Source organism: Macaca fascicularis, chromosome 7 (assembly GCF_037993035.2).
Source record: "Macaca fascicularis isolate 582-1 chromosome 7, T2T-MFA8v1.1".
Classification (NCBI taxonomy): domain Eukaryota; kingdom Metazoa; phylum Chordata; class Mammalia; order Primates; family Cercopithecidae; genus Macaca; species Macaca fascicularis.
In genome coordinates this window covers 102,864,104-102,882,603 of record NC_088381.1, presented here as the reverse complement: position 1 = coordinate 102,882,603, position 18,500 = coordinate 102,864,104, and the positions used below count along the sequence as shown (strand labels likewise).

General features: G+C 41.7%; 1 protein-coding gene across 3 annotated transcripts in view; it reads right to left on the bottom strand.

The window, feature by feature from the left end:
• Positions 1–18,500, bottom strand: part of SRP54 (signal recognition particle subunit SRP54) — a 98,558-nt gene that overhangs the window by 19,549 nt on the left and 60,509 nt on the right. For 2 of the 3 annotated variants that reach the window (XM_005561068.5, XM_015453705.4), the window contains one exon: positions 12,138–12,311. The exons of the other annotated variant lie outside the window; for it this stretch is intronic. In XM_005561068.5, coding sequence (XP_005561125.2) covers positions 12,138–12,311 — 174 coding nt within the window. The remainder of the gene's footprint in view (positions 1–12,137; positions 12,312–18,500) is intronic. 3 annotated transcript variants of the gene reach the window in all.

Sequence of the window (18,500 nt, the reverse complement as noted above, 5' to 3'; positions counted from 1 at the left end):
ATCGAGACCATCCTGGCTAACACAGTGAAACCCCATCTCTACTAAAAATACAAAAAACTTAGCTGGTCGTGGTGGCGGGCAGGCGCCTGTAGTCCCAGCTACTCAGAAGGCTGAGGCAGGAGAATGGCGTGAACCCAGGAGGCGGAGTTTGCAGTGAGTGGAGATGGTGCCACTGCACTCCAACCTGGGCAACAGAGCAAGACTCCATCTCAAAAAAAAAAAAAAAAATCAGAGAAATAAATTGTAAATTGTATCTCTTTTTGCTAAACACTTAAATAATTATTACTCTATCTCAGTTAATTTAGTCAACATGTATAGTCATATTTCCTAATTATATAAATTCTTCATGAGCTGTATTAGGTTTTTCTGTGAAAATTTTACTTAGAATTCAAGTAAAATGTCCTCTCTCACTTCAGGCTGAATAACATAAAGCTACCAACTGACAGTATAGTAACAGCTCATATTTGCCTAAAAAAATCATTGTACTGTTTTGTTTTTGTTTTTGTTTTTGTTTTTGAGATAAAGTCTTGATCTGTTGCCCAGGCCGGAGTGCAGTCGCTCGATCTCGGCTCACTGCAACCTCCATCTCCCAGGTTCAAGCAATTCTCCTGCCTCAGCCTCCCGAGTAGCTGGGATTACAGGTGCGCACTACCACGCCCAGCTAATTTTTGTATTTTTAGTAGAGTCGAGGTTTCCCCATGATGGCCAGGCTGGTCTCAAACTCCTGACCTCAGTGATCTGCACACCTCGGCATCCCAAAGTGCTGGGGTTACAGGCGTGAGCCACCGCACCTGGCCCATTGCACCACTGCACTCTCTTAAATGCATGAAGTACCAAAAGGGATTTTTTTTTTTTGAGACAGAGTCTCACTCTGTGGTCAAGGCTGGAGTACAGTGGGGCGGTCTCTGCTCACTGCAATCTCCACCTCCTGGATTCAAGCCCTTCTCCTGCCTCAGCCTCCCAAGCTGGGATTATAGGCTCGTGCCACCAAGCCCAGCTAATTTTTGTATTTTTAGTAGAGATGGGGTTTCAGGGTTTTACCACGTTGGCCAGGCTGGTCTCAAACCCCTGTCCTCAAGTGATCTGCCCACCTCAGCCTCCCAAAGTGCTGGGATTACAGGCGAGAGCCACCATGCCTGGCCCAAAAGAAAAAATAAAATTTTAAAGCTTTAAACTTGATATTTCAAAATTGGAATCACAAAACAAATCAATTTTATAAACTCTAAAATGATACTAAATCTGGGTGCAGGACTAGATTTGTTATTTAAAAAAGAAAATAATACTAAATAGGAACTATAGAGAAAATTAATTAATTACTTACTTAATTTTGAGATGGCATTTCACTCTTGTTGCCCAGGCTGGAGTGCAATGGCTGGATCTCAGCTCACTGCAACCTCCACCTCCTGGCTTCAAGCGATTCTCCTGCTTCAGCCTCCCAAGTGGCTGGGATTACAGGCACCCGCCCCCATGCCTGGCTAATTTTTTGTATTTTTTTTTTTTTTAGTAGAGATGGGGTTTCACCATGTTGGCTAGGCAGGTCTCAAACTCCTGACCTCAGGTGATCCACCCACCTTGTCCTCCGAAAGTGCTGGGATTACAGGCAAGAGCCACCATGCCTGGCCCCAAAGGGAAAATATAATTTTAAAGCTTTAAAACTGGTATTTCAAAATTGGAGTCATAAAACAAATCAATTTCATAAACTCTAAAATGATACTAAAATATGAATATAGGACTAGATCTTTTTCCCCCCCCGCCGAGATGGAGTCTCGCTCTGTTGCCGGACTGGAGTGCAGTGGTGTGATCTTGGCTCTCTGCAATCTCCAACTCCCGGGTTCAAGCCATTCTCCTGCCATTCATCCACCCACCTCGGCCTCCCAAAGTGCTGGGATTACAGGCATGGAGCACCACGCCCTACCTTTTTTTTTTTTAAGTGATACTAAATAGGAACTATAGAGAAATTTTTAAAAATAAGTTATGAGGTTTCAATCTCGAATGGAGTTCTCAAATTACCTCAAGCAAAGAAAAAAAAAACCTCAAGTAAAATTTCTTGTGCTACTTGCTCTATTTGCTTTATTAATTAATACTACCATATATGTATATAGTTCTTAGTTATTTTTCTTTTCTTTCTTTTTTTTTTTTTTGTTTTAAGACAGGGTCTCACTTTGTTGCCCTGGCTGGAGTACAGTAGCATGCTCATGACTCATTGCAGCCTTGAATTCCTGGGCTCAAGCAATCCTCTTGCCTCAGCCCTCCAAAGCAAAGATTATAGGCATGAGGCACTGTGCTCAGCCAAGTCACTTTTCAATGAGTTTTCACAGATATTATCTCATTTAATCTTTAAAAACAGCTACACGTAGGTGAGGCAAGTTATCTCTCTTCTTTGTAATCACGGAACTTTACAATGAAAGTTAAGTCTCTGTCAAAGCAAGGTGACTACTACAGGACAGAACCAGAACTAAAAATCAAGTTTCTGACGTCTCATGGTACCTCTCAGTAAAGAAAATATAAATAGGTTTCTTATCACCCAGGGATCTGTTGGATTGGGCTTCATAATTCAGGGAAATTCCAATATGCATATACTATATACATGGTCATTAAAGATTTTAAGAGTGGATATAGATATCTATCATAACAGCATGAGGAACTCTGGACCCACTTCCCAGTAAAACTGATGAAATTTATAAATAAATAAACATTTAAAGCCCCTGGAAATGGTCTTAATGGCATATAAATGACTACACATCTATTCAAGAAAATCTATGAAACTTTGGTAAGAAAAGCAAACGTCTGTGGTAACTGAACTAAGACCACTCCCTCTCAGCACCCTCCCAGCAAAGGAAGGCAGAAACTGCACTTCAGACTGGTATGGCCAAGAATACAGGGTTCTCCCTCCCCTCAGCTTCCAGTTGGGTTTTCTTCTCAGGAGGAACAGAATATTAACCAGCACTTCTCATCTATTACTGAGACCAATTTCCAGTTAAGTGTGGTTGACAGGGGGACTCTCTTCTTCCACCAGCCTCCACTCACAGAATGGAGGGTCTACCTTGAGCATGGCACCACTGAGAACACCAGGGCCCTGAGCACCTTTACCTAGTTCATAAAGCAGTGGTTCTACACCAGCAGAGGCAAGTCAAAAATACTTAAAGCTACTAACCCCACTTCCCATAAATGCTCAGCTCCTAAAGTGAAGGTGTTATTCAGACAGAAATGAGCCATTGTCCCCAACCCCAGCTTCAAAACCTTGGCTCAGAGATTGCCGTGAGTGAGAGGCAGAAGGGCGGGGCTGGGGTAGGGGAGCCAGCCAGGACAGGAAACAAAACAGACAACTCCTAATCTCTTCCCAAAGGAACTGACTTCATTTGCAACACACCTAAGAAAAGTCCAAGGCTAAGGGTGTTCTCAAAAACACTGGAGATTGCAGCAAAAGGTACAGTGGTCCCCCTTTATCTGCAGGGGCTGTGTTCCAAGACCTCCCATGGATGACTGAAACTGCGCATAATACTGAACCCTATACTATGTTTTTTCCTATATACACATACCTATGATAAAGTTTAATTTATAGATTAGTCACAGTAAGAGATTAAGAATAGCTAATAATAGAATAATTATCCCAATACACTGTAATAATAGTTACATGAATGTGGTCTCCCAAAATATCATGTTGTACTGTATTCGCTCTCCTTCTTCTGATGGAGGTACCAAGTGTGACAGTATGAGATTTTCTGATGCTACTCAGAATGGTGATCAACTTGAAGTTTATCAATTGTTTATTTCTGGAATGTTCCATTTAATATTTTCAGAGCACAACTGGCCATGGGTAACCACAAAAAGTAAAACCACAAATAAAGGGGGGACTACTGTAACTGGGAGAAGATTCTTAGATTCAATAAAAATACAGGCTAAACTGTAGGCTAGCTAATTTGCAGGAAAGAATAGGAGTGGAGAATAGACTTCACTAAAACAACACAGCAGTCACTAAACAAATAGGCAAATAACAATGACAAGATGTGGGGGTGCAGTACCCGGAGTTGCTATAATATATAATCTAAAATATCTAATTTCCAACAAAAAATTATGAGACATGCAAAGAAACAAAGAAGTATGACCCACACACAGGAAAAAAAAATCAGGCAACAAAAAATACCTGTGAGAGTGACAAGATGCTGGATTTAACAGAAAAAAAAAAATCAAATAGCTTTCAAAAATGTTTGAAGACCTAAGAAAATAATAAATTAAAAATAAAGGAAGGTATAACAGTATCACATCAAGTAGAGAATATCAAAAAAGAGACAGAAATTATTAAAAACAAAACAAAACAAAAACTGACCAGGCACAGTGGCTCATGCCTGTAATCCTAGCACTTTGGGAGGCCAAGGCAGGTGGATCAAATGAGGTCACGAGTTCCAGACCAGCCTGGCCAACATGGTGAAACCCAATCTCTACTAAAAATACAGAATTTAGCCCAGGAGTGGTGGTACATGCCGGTAAGCCCAGTTACTCCAGAGGCTAAGGCAGGAGAATCACCTGAATCCAGGAGGCAGAGGTTACAGTGAGCCAAGATCGTACCACTACACTCCAGCCTGGGTGATAAGAGCGAAACTCCATCTTAAAAAAAAAAAAAAACAAAACAGCCAGGTGCAGTGGCTCACTCCTGTAATCCTAGCACTTGGGGAGGCCAAGGAAGGTGGATCATTTGAGGTTAGGAGTTCAAGACCAGCTTGGCTGTCTCTACGAAAACCACAAAATTGATGGAGTGTGGTGGCTCATGCCTGTAATCCCAGCACTTTGGGAGGCTGAGGCAGATGGATCACGAGGTCAGGAGTTCGAGACCAGCCTGACCTACATGGTGAAACCCCATCTACTAAAATACAAAAATTAAAAAATACAAAAATCCCAGCTACTCGGGAGGCTGAGGCAGGAGAATCACCTGAACCAGGGAGGCGGAGGTTGCAGCAAGCCGAGATTACACCACTGCACTCCAGCCTGGTGACGAGCGAGACCCAGTCTCAAAAAAAAAAAAGGAAATGCTTCTGTAGAAAATATTCACTTAATCCTAAAGATAACAGTAGAAAAGAAAGGAGCAAAAAGACATGAGACATAGAAAATAAAAGGTAAAATGGCAGAGGTAAATCCAACTAAATCAACATAAAATATGAATGGATTAACAACCAAATCAAAGGACAGAGATTGTCAGATTGGATTAAAAAAACAAGATCCAACTATATGCTGTCTACAAGAGATAACTGAGATTAAAAAGTACAAACAGATTGACAGTAAAAGGGATGGAAGAAGATATACAAAACACTATAAGAAAGCTCACACTGGCCAGGTGCGGTGGCTCACACTTATAATCTCAGCACTTTGGGAGGCCGAGGCAGGTGGATCACAGCATCAGGAGATTGAGACCATCCTGACTAACATGGTGAAACCCCATCTCTACTAAAAATAGAAAACATTAGCTGGGTGTGGTGGCATGCACCTGTAATCCCAGCTACTCGGGAGGCTGAGGCAGGAGAAGGGCATGAACCTGGGAGGCGGAGCTTGCAGTGAGCCGAGATCATGCCACTGCACTTCAGCCTGGGCAACAGAGTGAGACTCCATCTCAAAAAAAAAAAAAAAAAGAAAGAAAGCTCACATGGCAATATCAGTAGCAGACAAAATAGACTTATTTTTCTGAGGCAAGATCTTACTCTGTCACCTAGACTGGAGTGTAGTGGTGAGATCACAGTTGACTGCAGCCTCAACCTTCTGGGCTCCAGCGATCCTCCCAACTCAGCTCTCCAAGTAGCTGGGCCCACAGGTATGTGCCACTACGCATGGCTAATTTTTTTATCTTTTGTAGAGACAAGGTCTCACTACATTTCCCAGGCTGGTCTCAAACTCCTGGGCTCAAGAAATCCCTCTGCCTCAGCCTCCCAAAGTGCTGGGATTACAGGCATGAGACACCATGCTGGGCCTAAAATAGACTTTAAAACAAAAAATGTAACTAGAGGTAAAGAAGGACATCTTATAATGATAAAAGGGTCAATCTATCAGGAAGATATGAAATTATAAATACATATGCAGTTATGCAGAGTGCCAAAGTACATGAAACAAATCTGACAGAAAGAGAGGGAGAAATAGACAATTCAACAATCATAGTTAAGACTGCAATATCTCATTTTTAATAATAAATAGCGCATGGGCGCAGCGGCTCACACCTGTAATACCAGCTCTTTGGGAGGCCAAGGTGGGCGGATCATGAGGTCAAGAGATTGAGACCATCCTGGCCAACATGGTGAAACCCCATCTCTATTGAAAATACAAAACTTAGCCAGGCGCACACCTGTAATCTCAGCTACTTGGGAGGCTGAGGCATGAGAATCACTTGAACCTGGGAGACAAAGGTTGCAGTGAGCTGAAATTGTGCCACTGCACTCCAGCCTAGGCAACAAGAGTGAAACTCTGTCTCGAAAAATAACAATAATAAATAGGACAACTGGGCAGACAATCAGCAAGGAAACAGAAGCTTGAACAATACTATAAAATCAATTAGACCTCACAGACACCTACAGAACAACACTTTCAACAACAGAATATACATTCTTCTCAAGTACATATGGAACATTCTCTAAGACAGACCACCCACTAGGCAGGCTATAAAACAAAGGTCAGTAAATTTAAAGGGCCAAATAATATAAAGTATGTTCTCTGATCAGAATGGAGTGAAATCAGAAACCAATAAAAGAAAAAAAAATAGACAAACTCACAAATATGTGGGAAGTAAACAACATACTTCTAAATAACCAATGGGTCAAGGAAGAAAATCAAAAGGAAAAAAAAGAAAATACTTTAAATAAAAATGAAGGTATAGGCCGGGCACAGTGGCTCACGTCTGTAATCCCAGCACTTTGCGAGGCCAAGGCATGCAGATCACCTAAGGTCAGGAGTTTGAGACCAGCCTGGCCAATATGGTGAAACCCTGTCTCTACTAAAAATACAAAAAATTAACTTGGCATGGTGGCATGCGTCTGTAATCCCAACTACTCAGGAAGCTGAGGCAGGAGAATTGCTTGAACCCAGGAGGCAGAGGTTGCAGTGAACCAAGACCATGCCAGGGCACTCCAGCCTGGGCGACAGAGTGAGACTCTGTCTCAAAAAAAGAAGATATAACATACAAAAACTTATGGGAAGCAGGGCATGGTGATGCACATCTGTAAACCCTGCTACTTGTGAGGCTGAAGCAGGAGGATCGCTTGAGCCCATGAGTTCGAAGCCAGCCTAGGCAATATAGCAGAACCCCATTTGTAAACAAGAATAACAAAAATTTATGGAATAAAACTAAGGCAGTACTTAAAGGGAAACTTGTATTTGTAAACGCCCAATTAAGAAAGAACAATAACCTAGACTTCTGCCCTAGGACACTAGAAAATGAAATACAAACTACACCTAAAGCAAACAGAAGGAAGGAAATAATACAGGCAGGAGCAGAAATTAATACAGAATAGAAAACCAACAATCATGAAACCAAAAGGTGGTTCTCAGAAAAGATCAACAAAATTGGCAAACCTTTGGCTAGATTGACCAAAAAGAAAGAGGAAATACCCAAAATTACTAGAATCTAAAAAGAAAAGGAAAATGAACCTTATGAAAAATAAAAAGTATCATAACAAAATACTACTATATGCCAATAAATTAGATAACAGATAAAATGGACAAATTCCTAGAAAGACACAAACTCATACACAACTGACTCAAGAAGAAAACAATCTTAATAGCCCTATAGCAAGTGAAGAGACTGAATTAGCAATCAAAAAAACTACCCACAAAGAATAGTCAAGGAGGCTTCACAGCTGAAGTCTTGTGAACATTTAAAAAATAATTAAGGCTGGGCACGGTAGCTCACACCTGTAATCCTAGCACTTTGGGAGGCTGAGGCGGGCGATCATTTGAGGTCAGGAATTCAAGACCAGCCTGACCAACATATTGAAACCCCATCTCTACTAAAAATACAAAAAAAAGTAGCCAGATGTTGTGGCATGTGCCTGTTGTCCCAGCTACACGGTAGCCTGAAGCAGGAGAATTGCCTGAACCCAGAAGGCGGAGGTTGCAGTGAGCCAAAATCTCACCACTGCACTCCAGCCTGGGTCACAGAGCGAGACTCTATCTCAAAAAATAAAAATAAAAAAATAAAAAATAAAAAATAATTGGCCAGGCGCAGTGACTCACGCCTGTAATCCCAGCACTTTGAGAAGCTAAGGTGGACAGATCACTTGAGGTCAAGAAAGACCGGCCTGGCCAACATAGTGAAAACATGTCTCTACTAAAAATACAAAATTTAGCTGGGTGTGGTGGGGCGTTCCTATAGTCCCAGCTACTCGGGAGGCTGAGGCAGGAGAATTGCCTGAACCAGGGTGGCAGAGGTCTCAGTGAGCCGAGATCGCGCCCCTGCACTCCAGCCTGGGTGACAAAGTCAGACTCCATCTCAAAAAATAAAAATAAAACAAACAAATAAATAAATAACCTAATCAAAATAAGCAAAGGAAGATATACAAACGACCAATATGAAAGGATGCTCAACATCAATGACCATCAAGGAAATGTAAATCAAAACCACAATGAAATAACACATTCACTAGGATTACTAAAATCAAGAAGATACATAGCCCAAGGCACAAGAGAACAAAAAAATAAAAAGACACATAATAACAAGTGATGTTGAATATGTGGAGAAACCATTATCCTTACACACTGCTGGTAGGAATTTAAAATAGTGTAGCCACTTTGGAAAACAGTCTGGCAGTTCCGCAAATATTTAAACATAGTCAGAGCTGGGTGTAGCGGCTCATGCCTGTAATCCCAGCACTTTGGCAGGCTGAGGCAGGAGTTCCAGACCAGCTTAACCACATGGTGAAACTGCATCTCTACTAAAAAAATACAAAAATTAGCCAGGCATGGAGGTGTATGCCTGCAATCCCTTCTACTTGGAAGGCTGAGGTACGAGAACTGCTTAAACCCAGGAGGCAGAGGCTTCGATGAGCCACGACTGTGCCACTGCACTCCAGCCTGAGTGACAGAGACCCTGTCTCAAAAAAAAAAAAAAAAGAGTTATCACATGACCCAGCAATTCTAGTCCTAGTTATGTACCCCTAAAAAATGAAAATATACATCCACACAAAACCCAGTACAAGACTGTTCATAGCAGCATTACTCATAATAACTCATAAAAGGCAGAAACAAGCCAGGCACAGTGGCTCACACCTATAATCCCAGCACTTTGGGAGGCCAAAGTGGGTGGATCACTTGAGGTCAGGAGTTCGAGACCAGCCTGACCAACATGGTGAAACCCTGTCTCTACTAAAAGTACAAAAAATTAGCCAGGCATGGTGGCAGGTGCCTGTAATCCCAGCTACTCGTAGGGAGGCTGAGGTAGGAGAATCACTTGAACCTGGGAGGCGGAGGCTGCAGTGAGCCAAGATCATGCCACTGCACTCCAGCCTGGGCAACAGAGTCAGACTTGTCTCAAAAAAAAGGCGAAAACAACCTAAATGTCCAATAGCTACAAATGGATAAATAAAATGTATAATATATCCATATAATGGATTACTTGACCATAAAAAGGAATGAAGTACTGACACATACTATAATATAAATGAACCTTAAAAACATTATAAGTAAGAGACCACAGATGAGTCCATTCATATAAAGTAGGAAAATCTATGGACAGAAAGTAGATTAGTGGTGGCAGGTGGGATGGAGGGATAAGGGGTGATAGCTAAAAGGTATGTGGTTTCTTTTTATTTACTTATCTTTCACTTATTCTGATTAGGAACCTCAAGTTTCCTTTTGAGGTGGTGTAAATTTACTAAAATTGACTATGGCAACGGTTGTGCTATATTTATCCACACATAATTAATCTGTGAATAATTAAAATCACTACATTGTAAAATATAAATGGTTGAATTATATAGTATGTAAACTGTATCTCAATAAAGGTTTAAAAAAGGTCTTTAGTAAAGTAATAGATACATTCTTTTTATAACTGTGTTTATTCTGCTTCTATGTAAATATAGGCCACCTTTTGAGACAATGACTTTTAAAAACATAAGCAAATACACACAAATATATATAAACATGAATTAACCCTTCAAAGTAATTAAAAAGAAGACATTTATTCCAACAATTCTTCCATTGCATGAAATACCTCTTTAATATTCTACCTGCATTTGGAATTACCTTCAGAGTATACTGTACAATCCTTTGAATTTTTTTGTGTAGAAAATCTGCTTCTTTTTTTTTTTTTTTTTTTTGACTCTTTTTTTTGACTCTTTTTTTTTTTTTTTTCACTCTTGTTGACCAGGCTGGAGTACAATGGTACAATCTCGGCTCACTGCAACCTCTGCTTCCCGGGTTGAAGCGATTCTCCTGCCTCAGCCTCCGGAGTAGCTGGGATTACAGGTGGCTGCCATCACGCCTGCCTAATTTTTTACATTTTTAGTAGAAACAGGGTTTCACCATGTTGGTCAGGCTGGTCTTGAACTGCTGACCTCAGGTGACCCACCCACCTTGGCCTCCCAAAGTGCTGCGATTACAGGCGTGAGCCACTGCTCCTGGCCTGCTGATCATTTTTTATTTTGTATTTATTTTTTATTTTTGAGACCGAGTTTCGCTCTTGTTGCCCAGGCTGGAGTGCAATGGCACAATCTTGGCTCACTGCAACCTCCGCCTCCCGGGTTCAAGTGATTCTTCTGCCTCAGCCTCCCGAGTAGCTGGGATTACAGGCATGTGCCACCAGGCCTGGCTAATTTTTTTGTATTTTTAATAGAGATGGGGTTTCTCCATGTTGGTCAGGCTGGTCTTGAACTCCCGACCTCAGGTGATCTGCCCGACTCGGCCTCCCAAAGCGCTAGGATTATAGGCATGAGCCACCACGCCAGGCATGATTTTCTAACAGTCAAATATTTAAAGCCAAATCTGATGAAAATGAATAACATTTTTAAAGTCAAATATAAATAATTCTCTATGCTGTTACTATGCTTAATTTTCTTTATAGCACTTTTCTTAGCCTGGTAATTATAGTACGTATTTATTTATTGCCTGTCTTCTCACTAGTATATGAGAGCAGAAATTTATATCACTCACTGCTATATCACCGGCGCCTAAAATAGTACCTGTTAGAAAGTCAGTAAATATGTGATTACCTGGACTCTCAAAATAATTACTCGAAGGGTATTTCTTTATAAACAAATAAAAATTTCTTTATAAATATATAGCTAGTCTCATAATTTTATAGTCACATCTGGCATAATTTAGAAATTCTCCAAGTCAGTTGATAAGGCACACAAAGTTCAGAAAGGTATATTCCTATCTTCCAATCAAAACTTGAGGCAAAATTTTGTTTTGTTTTGTTTTGTTTTTGTTGCCCAGGCTGGAGTGCAGTGGCGTGACCTCGGTTCACTGCAAGCTCCGCCTCCCAGGTTCATGCCATTCTCCTGTTAAGGCAATATTTTAAAAAGCTGACAACTCCCTAAGTTTTGGGTGGAAATTATCATGGTAGTACAGTCCTTAAATCAAAGGAACTGGGATTCAAGCACTCAATTTAGTAAGATAAATATTTTTTTGAGACAGAGTCTCGCTCTGTCCCCCAGGCTGGCGTGCAATGATGCGATATTGGTTCACTGCAACCTCCACCTCCCAGATTCAAGTAATTCTCCTGCCTCTGCCTCCCAAGTAGCTGGGATTACAGATGTCCGCCAATACGTCCAGCTACTTTTTTGTATTTTTAGTAGAGATGGCATTTTGCCATGGTGTCCAGGCTGTTCTCAAACTCCTGACCTCAGGTGATCCACCAGCCTCGACCTCCCAAAGTGCTGGGATTACAGGTGTCAGCCATTACGCCCAGCTGATCAATCTTAAATCTACCCATATTAACAAAGTACTCTGACACTGAAAAACAAGCTGTTTCAGGCTACTGAAATGCTGGAAATATTTCCATCCATATCATGTAAAAATATTATTTTCTATCAAAATCACCATACATAATTTTATAAGAATATAGTTGATTTAAACCTCAAAAGGTCCCTTCCACTCAATGTTTAGGGAAAAAAAATAAATCAAACAAAGCCCACTGAGGAAAGAATCATCAATATCAAACCTACCGGATCAACAGAAGGCAAAACATCTTTCTTCTCCAGGCCATCAACTTCATCTTCATCTGTGCTGTATTCTTCCATCGTTTCGCCACTAACAAAGTGGATGACTCTCCTTGGGACTTTCTTCTTTTTTCCTATGACTCCCAGTTCTACATTTTCAAAGCCTCTTTCGTTACTCATCTATATCGACAATATTTTAAGAAAATGAGAGTTTCAAGTGAGATTAATTTTCTTTCATTACATGTGAAAAACTTTTGGTAAGTTTATTGTAGTAAAGAAACAAACAAATCTTTAAGCAGTTTTGGTTTGTTTTGAGACAGGGTCTCACTCTGTTGCCCAGGCTGGAGTACAGTGGCGAGACTATGGCAGACCAAATAAAACCCATTTGTAAACCAAATCTGGAAAGCAGATTATCAGTGTTCTATCTCTGAACTTCCAGATGTCTTGGCCAGTAATACATATGTAACAAAAGAGATTTCTGATAGTAAAAAGATTTCACAAGTTCTTAAAACTATAGTAGTCTGTGGAATTTTTTTTTCTCCCAGACAGGGTCTGGCAGTTGCCTAGGCTAGAGTGCAGTGGTGTAATCATGGCTCACTGCAATCTCAAATTCCTGGCCTCAGGTGATCCTTCCACGTTCACCTCCTGAGTACCTGGGACTATAGGAGTGTACCACCACACTTGGCTACTTTTTTTTTCTACAGAGACAGTGTCTGGCTATGTTGCCCAGGTTGGTCTCCAACTACTGGCCTTAAGCAATCCTCCCACCTCAGCCTCCCGAAGTTTTAGGATTACAGGCATGAGTAACTGTGCCTGAGCTGGAATTCTAATACAAATTTTACTCCTATATATTTATACTATATATATATGTGTGTGTATATGTGTATATATGTATATGTGTGTGTGTACATATATATATAGTGGGAAATGGTGAAGACCTTCTTTTCATTGTCCTCTTGCCTCAAGTTTAAACTCCTAAGAAAACTGCCTGAAGTTTAAACTTCCAGATTTCAAAAAGGTACACTACACGCAATTGTGAAGAAAACTCTGGCAACAGTGGTTACCCCATGGATAGAAACTAAGATGGGGGAGAAGGAGCAGGCAAGGGAGTAGTCAAAGGAGGGCTTTTATTCTTTTTGCATATACAGGACTACAGTACTGTCATGATTAGAGTCTACGTTCATATAATTCTCTAGGATAGTCCAGAGTACAAACATTTTGTTCTCTATAAAGATTCTTATGGTTATAAGCAAACATAATTTAAACCCATGACTACTGTTCAACCACTGGAAAAGCTCTTTGAATAGCTGTTGCAAAGAAAGGATTATACTGATAAAAATAGTGAACTCGTACTGCCCAGTTATGCAAGTATAAGCTACTTTATTTTTATACATTGTTTTCTCTTAAGAAAGGACTTAAGAGAAATTTTTATACATTAAGAAAGTCCTTTCTAGGAAGGACTTCTAAGGTCCTTCTTAGAAAACAGGTATGATTCTTCTCTGCCTTTTACCTCCCAAAGCTAAGTTTAGTAGCCAGGATCTGAACTGCAGATCATGAAAATTTGGTAACAGGCCAGGCGTGGTAGCTCACACCTGTAATCCCAGCACTTTGGGAGGCTGAGGCAGGAGGATCACACGAGGTCAGGAGTTCCAGACCAGGCTGGCCAACATGGCAAAACCCCACCTTTACTAAAAATACAAAAATCAGCTAGGCATGGTGGTACACATCTGTAATTCCAGCTACTTGGGAGGCTAAGGCATGAGAATCACTTGAACCCAGGAGGTGGAGGCTACAGTGAGCCGAGATCGCACCACTGCACTCCAGCCTGGGCAACAAAGTCAGACTGTCTCAAAAAAAATAAAAATAAGGCTGGATGCTGTGACTCAGGCCTATAATGGCAGCAATTTGGAGGGCTAAGGCAGGTGGATAACCTGATGTCAGGAGTTGGAGACCAGCCCGGCCAACATGGTGAAACCCTGTCTCCACTAAAAAAGCAAAAATTAGCTGGGCATGGTGGCACGCACCTGTAGTCCCAGCTACTCGGGAAGCTGAGGAAGGAGAATCACTTGAACCCAGGAGGTGGAGGTCATAGTGAGCTGAGATTGTGCCACTGCACTCCAGTCTGGGTGACAGAGCAAGACTCCATCTCAAAAAATAAAAATAATAAATAAACTATCTGAAAAAATAAAATTTGGTAACATAGCCTATCTATGTATTAACATGGAAAAAAGTCACAATTCTCTCTAGCCTGTCCTGAGGGTTCAAACAAATCCCAGCCCTTAACAAGGGAAGATCAGGCCATTTATTGTGTCCATGAAAAAAATAAACAAGTAGTTCACCCAGGACACCTTTCTTCTACCCACCCCCAACCCCCACCAGTTCCCAGGCACTGATAGCCATCCCTACCCAGTCTCATGTTTCCCCTTGAGATAAAATTTGGCTATGGTTGTCCTGACATCAACGTTTCCTTTTGGACCATGACTCTGCTTTTTGGATCCCTTAATTTCCTATGCAAAGGAAAGATAGATGAGCTAAGTTACATCTCCAGTCATCCTACTAACTGGATGGATCTAATGTCAATGCAACAGCTCCAGTCAGTGAATAGAGAGCTCAGATCCTTCACAATATAACACCATGCCCCACCCTATCCCATCCCCAGGACAGAAGAGGCTTCTCACTGTTCCCTCTAGCAATCTCTCATTGGCTTAATTTTTTCCTTCTATGACACAGGCAAAGGAAAGGATGTCAGTGCTCAAAAAGCTTCAGATTTTAGAGTATTTCAGATTAGGGATAATGATTCCAACCTCTACGTGGGAGGTGGGGGTGGAGAACAATGAAGGAAGCACTAACAGGTAAAACGAACCAGAAAATCATTTGGTACAAAATTCCCAATAATTATATTTTTAAAATATTTTTCTTTTTTTTTATTTTTCAAACATCAACTTGAACCAGAAATCCAATAATTACAAATAATAGTTACATCGTGGCTGGGCACGGTGGCTCACGCCTGTAATCCCAGCACTTTGGGAGACCAAGGCGAGCAGACAACTTGAGGTCAGGAGTGAGACCACCCTGGCTAACATGGTGAAACCCCATGTCTACTAAAAAAAATAAAAAATTAGCCGGGTGTGGTGGAGTGTGCCTATAATCCCAGCTACACAGGAGGCTGAGGCAGGAGAATCACTTGAACCTGGGAGGCGGAGGTTGCAGTGAGCCAAGATCCCGCCACACACTTCACCCTGAGCAACAGAGTGAAATTCTGTCTCAAAAAACAAAGTTACACTGTGAATTTTCCAAATGCTTCATTTTATAAATCTGCAAGTAAGAAAATTTTCACTGCCAATTATGCAAATTCCATAACGAACTCCAAAGATCTGAAAGATAGTTTCATAACACCAGGAAATTATGAGGTACCATGTCAATTAACATTTTACTCCATTTTATAGTTAACCAAACTATAAATGTGCTTATCTTTATTCTCAGGATCTGTTTTTTTCTTTTTTGAAAAGGGGTCTTGCTCTGTCATCCAGGCTGGAGTGCAGTGGCATGATCTTGGCTCAGTGCAACCTCTACCTCCTGGGTTTCAGTGATTCTCCTGCCTCAGCCTCCCAAGTAGCTGGGTCTACAGGTGTGAGCCACAATGCCCAGCTAATTTTTGTAGAGTAGAGATGGGGGTTTCATCATGTTAGCCAGGCTAGTCTCCAACTCCTGACCTCAAGTGATCCACTCACCTCAGCCTTCCAAAGTGCTGGGATTATAGGCGTGAGCCACCCCACCCAGCCCAGGATCTGGTTTTAATGGCAATTTTTTTTTTATATACTCCCACAGCACCCAGACTTCTTTAAAACACATACTAGACTTGGAATTTATTCTTTGTCATCTTCCCCAAGTAGGCTATTAGCAACATGGGGGGTAGGTACTGCTATATCTTTCAGCCTAGAGTTCCTGGCACATTAACAGGAACTTGGTAACAGAGGTGCTTGGTAACAGAGGTGCCAAATAAATCAATCACTGAGTGGTACTGAAATTTTAACTCTTTTAAAAACACTGAGGCTGAGATTCTGATTAAAAGTCTATTCAGAGAAGCTGCTGGATAGAATGTCACAACAGAAGGCCAGGCGCGGTGGCTCATGTCTGTAATCCCAGCACTTTGGGAGGCCGAGGCGGCAGGTGAATCCGAGGTCAGGAGTTCAAGACCAGCCTGACCAAGATGGTGAAACCCCCACCTCCACTAAAAATACAAAAATTAGCCGGACGTGGTGGCGGGCGCCTGTAATCCCAGCTACTCAGGAGGCTGAGGCAGGAGAATTGCATGAACCCGGGAGGCGGAGGTCTCAGTGAGTCGAGATCACGCCACTGCACTCCAGCCTGGGCCACAGAGTGAGACTCCGTCTTAAAAACAAAAAAACAAAAACATAAAAAGAATGTCACAACAGGTACTGGATGGCTTGTTTGGAGGCCTAATTCTAGATCCTGTCTCCTATCTCTTACTCCCTTTCCCTACATTGCACTAGGGATTTCTCAGTTCTGCCAAACTTGGGAAGACAGCGGCCTCTCCCTCCCCTGAGATGTCCACTTCACTGGCTTCTTCCCTCTTACTGTGCTCAACCCCCTGGGCATAGAACTGGAGTTCCCAAAGATGATTCTGATTCAGGAATGTGAATCCAAAAGCACAAAGGGCAAATGAGAAAACGGAACTCATTGGTGTTTAATGAGAAATAAGAGATATGTAATATTTAATAATATATATAAGAAATATATAATATTGAATGATAAAATTCCAGAGAGACTACACCAAAACTTAATAATTACCTTTGGGGAATGACAACATGAAGAAAGGGTGGTGGTGGGGTATTCTTGTGCATTTTTATCTTTTGTTCTACAGCCTTCTTTACTGTTTAAGTAGTTATTTGTTAACCAAGAATGTGAAAACAACATAATATCACTAACCCAAATCCAAGAGCCTCTCACTTCAAACAACACTTAGCTGGTACGTAAGTACACATGTGTTTACTTTGCTATTAGATCCAGGGTGGAGGTAGTGATTTAAAAAAAAACAATTCTAGTAACAACAGGAAAAATCAAACTGAAAAACATACGAAGCGTCGTGGACTCAAAGGTTAAGTGTAAGTGTACTCGCCAACAACAGGTCTCAACTCAACTGAAAATGACGTGGCTTCCTTATCAATTCATGTTTTCCCCTGAATCCCTTCTTAAGTAGGAGGGAAGAAACAAATTCCATGTAGAGTCTTGTGGGAAAGTTGTGTTTTTTGTTTTGGGTTTTTTTTTTTTTAGTTTTTTATTTAAGAGATGGGTTCTTGCTCTGTTGCCCAGGCTGGATAAGCTTTTGTTAATGCAAACGACATCTTATACTAGAAGAGACACACAGAGATATACTCACAGTTTGGGGGAAATGTCTTACTAACATTCAGGTACTTAGTCTCAAAAACGAAGCTACTGAAAAAACTTCATACTCATGGAGGATGGGAAGAGTTACATACATGAGCAACTCAAGGTTTTGTTTTGTTTTTTTTTTTTGAGACGGAGTCTTAGCTCTGTTTCCAGGCTGGAGTGCAGTGGCGGGATCTCGCCTCACTGCAACCTCCACCTCCAGGGTTCAAGCGATTCTCCTGCCTCAGCCTCCCGAGTAGCTGGGACTACAGGCAAGCGCCATCACGCCAGGCTAATTTTTGTATTTTTAGTACAGGCAGGGTTTCACCATGTTGGCCAGACTGGTCTCAAACTGACCTCAGGTGATCCACCTGCCTCAGCCTCCCAAAGTGTCTTTTTGTCTAATACTGAAAAGTTGAAGACTTAACTCTCTAAACCAGCGCTAGCCACATGTGGCTAATGTGCACTTGAAATGTGGTCAGCCAGAACTGCGATACGTGTAAAATGTACCCAGGATTTAAAAGACTTAGAAAACCCTCCAAAACAGAATGCAAATACTTCATTAGTAACTTTTTTTTTTTTTTTTTTTTTTTGAGACGGAGTCTCGCTCTGTCGCCCAGGCTGGAGTACAGTGCCCAGATCTCAGCTCACTGCAAGCTCTGCCTCCCGGGTTTACGCCATTCTCCTGCCTCAGCCTCCCGAGTAGCTGGGACTACAGGCACCCGCCACCTCCCCTGGCTAGTGTTTTGTATTTTTTAGTAGAGACGGGGTTTCACCGTGTTAGCCAGGATGGTCTCGATCTCCTGACCTCGTGATCCACCCATCTCGGCCTCCCAAAGTGCTGGGATTACAGGCTTGAGCCACCGCGCGCGGCCCATTAGTAACTTTCATAGGGGCCAGGCGCCGTGGCTCACGCCTGTAATCCCAGCACTTTGGGAGTCCGAGGCGGGCGGATCACAAGGTCAGGAGATCGAGACC